The 6,000-nt window shown below is 37.9% G+C and overlaps 1 protein-coding gene across 2 annotated transcripts in view; it reads right to left on the bottom strand.

Moving 5' to 3' along the window:
• Nucleotides 1–244: 244 nt before the first annotated feature.
• Nucleotides 245–6,000, bottom strand: part of optn (optineurin) — a 45,793-nt gene continuing 40,037 nt past the window's right edge. For both annotated transcript variants that reach the window (XM_038811925.1, XM_038811926.1), the window contains exons 14-15: nucleotides 4,383–4,465; nucleotides 245–2,123 (exon numbers count right to left, since the gene is read on the bottom strand). In XM_038811925.1, the coding sequence (XP_038667853.1) occupies nucleotides 2,002–2,123; nucleotides 4,383–4,465 (205 nt within the window). In that variant the 3' untranslated portion in view covers nucleotides 245–2,001. The remainder of the gene's footprint in view (nucleotides 2,124–4,382; nucleotides 4,466–6,000) is intronic.

The raw sequence follows: 6,000 nt of genomic DNA, 5'->3' as shown, positions 1-6,000 counted from the left end.
GTTTTTTTGAAATTCTTGGTGACTGTACCCAATTGGCTCATGCTTTCCAAGTGCTTCATTAGCATTTTTAAAATGCTCGCCCTGTCTAGAAGCAGAGGATACTTTTGTATAGTTTCCATCAATTCCCCAGGGTGACATGGTAGCTACTAGAAAATCACCTGTGTGCATCTGGGAGCCACTTTAACCATTGATCATGCTTGTACAATGTATTGGAAAACACTATATTATATATAATGCACCACAATTTAAACAGTCAAAAATGTATTTATTTCAATTGTCAGAATACTTCAACATACAATTATGTTTTGCATTCAGCAGGTTTTAACATAGTAAATAAAGTGCCTAATTTATCATGTTGTATTTCATAGATAAAACATTTTCAGTAGCTTCAACATAGCTTAATACAACACCTGAATTAGCCAAAGGATTTTAGCTTTATTAAAATTTAGTTTCCGCAAACAAGAAAATCATATCACATTTTACCGCCTATAATCTTTAAAACAAGCATCAACTCAACACAACTGCCAAATGTAATTTTCAGAAACTTTATTTTTGGGTTTTCTTTTATGATGCACTGTCAAAGCAGCTGCTTTTCCCTCAGTATTGCTCTAAAAAGCCACATTAGGGAAGCCCTGTAGCCGCCACAGGACAACTCCCGCTCCTCTTTTTCTTTCCCCTCTTCCTTGTGCCTTCGTTCAGCTCTACTGCATGCGGTGAGGTGCTCATGAAAGAAAACGGTGTGGAATTTGCAGATACAAACACACACCACATTCTTGTGTAATTTGACATCTCTGTTCACTACTGTCATGCGTTGGTGCATTAAAATGATCCCCTTCCCCCAAATAAAGGCTGTTAATAACACCTTTTATTTATCTAGGAATAATTCCTGAAGAGGAAGTTGCCCTGAGTGTAGTTTTTTTTTGCTGCACCCAACAGAATAATCATTAACACTGTCCATCAGACTAGTTCCTTCAATAATTTTTATCGGTCTGACATTTGCATTTGACACATCAACCATGTTTATGGAGAATTTTGAACTGTGGGGTTAATTGGAATCTGGATTACAACTGCCTAAATTAATTTTTACTTTAGGCAACCCAGCAGGTTTCCCAAGAGGAACACTTATCGCTTCTTGCTGCCCTAAACCTGTGCCCAGAAATGACAGTCACTCAACTGATAGTAAGCATTTCAATTGTTAATTTTTTGACAAATTAATTCTTCAAGTGGATTTCTATTTCGAAATTAAATTTTTTTTTTTTTTAAGTTTATCCAATTCTTTTTCCAAGGGGCAATTTAGCGTGGCCAATCCACCTACCCTGCACATCTTTAGGTTGTGGGGGGTGAGACCCCCACAGACATGGGGAGAATGGCAAAGTACACACATTGGACCCGGGTCCTCAGCGCCGTCAGGCAGCACTGCACCACCCTTCAAGTGGGTCTCAACTAGAATATTTAGCCTTTTTCTTTGGCAAGGACATTAGTCCACCCCTGTAGTCAGGAAACACATTTGCATACACACAATTTTACATTTAAGCCCCGTCCAATTGAACCGTTATCTCGCAATAGTGAGATTAAGTACGCTTTGTTGTAATGAAAGAATCAGAGGTTTAGGATGTACAATTGAGATTACAAATCAGAATTAGTAGTGGCAAAACCTATTTTGCCACTAACGTACTTGTGAAAAATTAACACCAACTAACCTGTAGGAAAATATGATTTTGTAATGTGCAATCTCTGAGAAGCTATTGTTGAACAAGTTATATCCTTTGGTGCATTTTCCTTAGAATTAAATTCCTAAAGATTAATGAGCACCCGATTCACATAAGCAAATATTAAGGTAGCAATAGATGATAAAGTACTATTTTCAAAATTACAAGTTGGAAAATAAATTCAATAAAAAGAATTACATCCTCGCTCTTCCATCTCCAATAAGGCAAAGGCATATCCCAACATGTTTGCATAGCTATAAGAATCACATAAATGGTTATATATATATCATGCTTATATGATGCAATCCATGACATGTATTTGTAGGGTATCAATGTCAGGCAAGACAGTAGCACACTTTGGACATGCATGTTCTGGCAAAACCCCATGATGATCCCAACTAAGATTCTCGGGTCCTGTAAGCAGAATCACCAAAGGTTAAGGCATCAGAACATATTCCACATATGTGACAAAAGAACATATTTCATACAAAGTGTCAACAGCTAACTTGCACAATGTCAGGTTGGGCAGTTATTTCAGCTTCTACAATCAGTAACTTCATAGATTAAAAACAGAATGGCTATTCACAGCCTCATCAGACCCCAAAACATCATCAGCTCTCCCAAAAGTCACCTCAGGAGAAACATTTTGATGCTTTTTATAGCTTTAGTTGTATTTGAGAATTGTTGGGCCATAGAGTTTATTTCTACTTTGTGACGGATTTAAAAAAAAAAAAATCAGTAAATAAAATATCTAGACAAAATTCTTCCTTCGGTAGAAGTACATGAAGACACGACTTTATCATTTATAATATTCCAATAATGCTAACAATTTAAATGTTGGCATTTCATCCTCCCTACCCGATGTCAGTGCAGGTGATCTAAATTTAGCAAAATTGCATGTCAAAATAGACTTTTTCCTCAAACATGTCATCGATATTATAAAAAGCTGTGAACTTGACTTTATTACTATCAATTATTCCAAAAAGACAGTTTCTTCATATATCTTATTTATAATGCAAGGATATAAACCATTTGCAAGAGGTCATTTCATTTCTCCAATAACCATTAATCAAATGGTCTCAATATATTATTTCTTAAAATTGCCATAGAGGAGTGCAGCAGAGGTTCACCAGACTGATTCCTGGGATGGCAGAATTATCATGTGGGCAGAGATTGGGTTGACTGGGCCGGTATTCACTGGAGTTTAGAAGAATGAGGGGATCTCTCATTGAATCGTATAAAATTCTGGCAAGGCTGGACAGAGGATGCAGGGATCTTGCTCCTTTTGGCTGGGGGTGGGGTCTAGAAGAGGTCACAGTCTCAGAATATGGGACGGACCATTTAGGACCGAGATTAGGACACTTCATTCAAGAGGGTGGTGAACCTGTGCAATTCTCTGCCACAGAAGATTGCAGAGGCCAAGTCACTGAATAATAATAATCGCTTATTGTCACAAGTAGGCCTCAAGGAAGTTACTGTGAAAATCCCCTAGTCGCCACATTTCGGCGCCTGTTTGGGGAGGCTGGTACCAGAATGTATTTAAGATGGAAATAGATAGATTTCTAGACTCTCTAAAGATGTTATAAGGAATGGGACGAGTGCATGTTGAGATCAAAGAACAGCCATTATCATATTGAATAACGAAGAAGGCTCCTATGACCTACTCCTATTTTATACGTTATACAAGTGTCCTCATCAGTAACATCGCTACAGGAATATGCCACAGTTTGTGTTACGTATATACTGTCGAACACTTCCAGTATCACTTCCATATCTTAATACACCAATTAATTTCAAGTGAAATTATTGTGCAAATTTGTTGTATTATAAATATTTGGGTCATTCTCCAGGACTGACAGTCCTGGTCCCTCAGCCGTACTTCATAAAATCCCTACAGTGCAGAAAGAGACCGTTCAACCCATTAATCGGCACAAACACTCCGAAAGAGCACCCTTACCTAGGCCCAACCCCCCCCCCCTCCCCCCAATAACATTTGGACACTAAGGGACAATTTAGCATGGCCAATCCATCTAATTGGCACATCTTTGGACTGTAGGATGAAACCGGAGCACCTGCAAGAAAGGGGAGAACTTGCAAACAGCACAGTCACCCGAGGTCGGAATCGAGCCGGGTCCCTGGTGCTGTGAGGCAGCAGTGCTAACCACTGTCCACCGTGCTTTAGAAGCTGCTGCAGGTTACAGCAGTACTAGCTTTCAAAAAAATCTCAGAACAACTGGACAGCTTTAAGCGGAGTATAAATGCAGGTGTGTTTAAACGTTTCAAACAATGAATCTTGCTGTTAAAATAATTTACCTTTTCTATGCACGTGGCTTTTTTTCTTAGAATCAGAATTTTATATAACCCTGTTTTAGTTCTCCAAGAACATTGGCTGGTACCTACAAGTGCTAGGTTAATTTTTGAACAAAGCCAGGGTTCTCAACTGTAAATTGATCTGAAGAATGCAGACCAATTATTCCATCCAATCCTAAAGGAACACATCTACAATCTATTTTATATTGTATAATTATTTTGAGCTTATAAAACATTTCCTTGTCTGATTTACCATGAAAACAAAGACAATACAACGTGCCACAATTACAACATAGTGACAAGTACACAGTTCCTTCAAAATGTAATATTACAGCTTAATTCAGTTGAAAACAAAACTTTTACCTCGTGCCTCCTGCTGCTGTAATGCTACATTATCTTCAGCCACGAGATTGCTATGGCGACGCTGTAGCTCAATCAAAGACTGCCTGTAAATTCAATTAAACATCTTTGAAGTTGGCCAATGTTTCAAGTGTCAGTGGCACAAAGATTATTATGTAGCTTTTAAAATTTATATCTGAACTAGCAAGTTATTTTAAACAACAAGTCCCTGTGATTTATTTTCATAATTTAAGACAGTGTCAAATGTTGATTTTAAAAAAACTTCAAACGGTTTAAAGGAACCACTAGGTTTAGTGGCTGACAAAATTTGTGGACTTCATTTTTAAACCACTTTTTAAAAAAAACTCAGACCTTGCTGATAAATGAATCTTGGACAGAAAGGGAGCGCTTGAAGAAAGTTACGTGTGGCAAGCCATGCTTGTTCCCCATTTGTTAATGGAAGTTCTTGATATCTTGAGCAAGTGGCCAAATACTTTTAATTTGTTCTTCAACACTGGTTTCTATAGAGTTACACGTATGAGCAAACAGAATTCTAACAGATTAGCATCCGAAAATGTGTAAAGATGCAATTAGACATAGATCAGTGGTTCTCAAACCTTTGCATCCGCAGACCACCGACTGGTCCCACTCCACTCACTTTCGCTGGTCACCACAAAATAAAACTCATCAGAACTACAGAAACTTATACAAATGATCAATACTTTGTTGCTTTTCTGCTACTAAATGTAACAAATGTACATGAATTTTAAAAAATCATAATGATCAATTCATGCCAGAAACAAAAGTGTAGACATTCTAAAATTATTACAAGAGGACACGTTTATTTGAAACATTCCAACTTCTAAAATCATTACAATAATCTGCTGAGAAATGAATACTTAATGAACATCTATCAATGCTATTCCAACAAAAAACAACAACAGCATAAATCTTACATATAAATGACATTGTTGTTGCCTGCACTTCTACAGTGCACAAGGGAGCTGTTCTGAATGTGTGATATCATGCGAGTGGTGGGGATTAGAGTACTGGCCACTTGTCTTGTTATGGCCTCAGCTAGGGCATTGCACGCTGATCATTTGCAGTTTGGACCAGCCCTTAGGCCTCCTGAAGGCCCTCGCTGACCGACATATGGAGAAGCATAGATTTGGTCATCCACTGAACATGAATGGTCAGAAAATCTGGCCAATTGGGAATATTGTAGCTGAAGTAATAAATTATATAAACGCTCTCCAAGACCTACAGCAAAGGTAAAATCTTCTGATTCTGACACAATCACATTTAAGACAACTTTCTAGAGATAACAAACCAATGAGGAACAGATCAACATGGTCTTGATAATTTTTCAAGAGGATGTTGAGGGGAATAAATTGAGCTCCTAGATAGTCGAAAGCAGAGTCATGTGTAACAGAAGGGTGGGATCAACAGGAGCAGTGCAATCAAGAATAAACTAGACATAGGAAAAGAAAATGGGTGTGGATGAAAAGTAAGGCAACCATCAGGACGAATCCCGTGTGATTATCCCATTCATCACCGGTTCAATCTCTTCAATCTAATGGTTCAAGTTACACTCTTGTCTTTTGCTCCCAATTATTCTGACTTACGGATGTGGCAAAATAAT

The sequence above is a fragment of the Scyliorhinus canicula genome, chromosome 11 (assembly GCF_902713615.1).
Source record: "Scyliorhinus canicula chromosome 11, sScyCan1.1, whole genome shotgun sequence".
Lineage (NCBI taxonomy): Eukaryota > Metazoa > Chordata > Chondrichthyes > Carcharhiniformes > Scyliorhinidae > Scyliorhinus > Scyliorhinus canicula.
The sequence above is the reverse complement of the archived record's forward strand: the minus strand, read 5'-3'. Positions and strand labels throughout refer to the sequence as shown.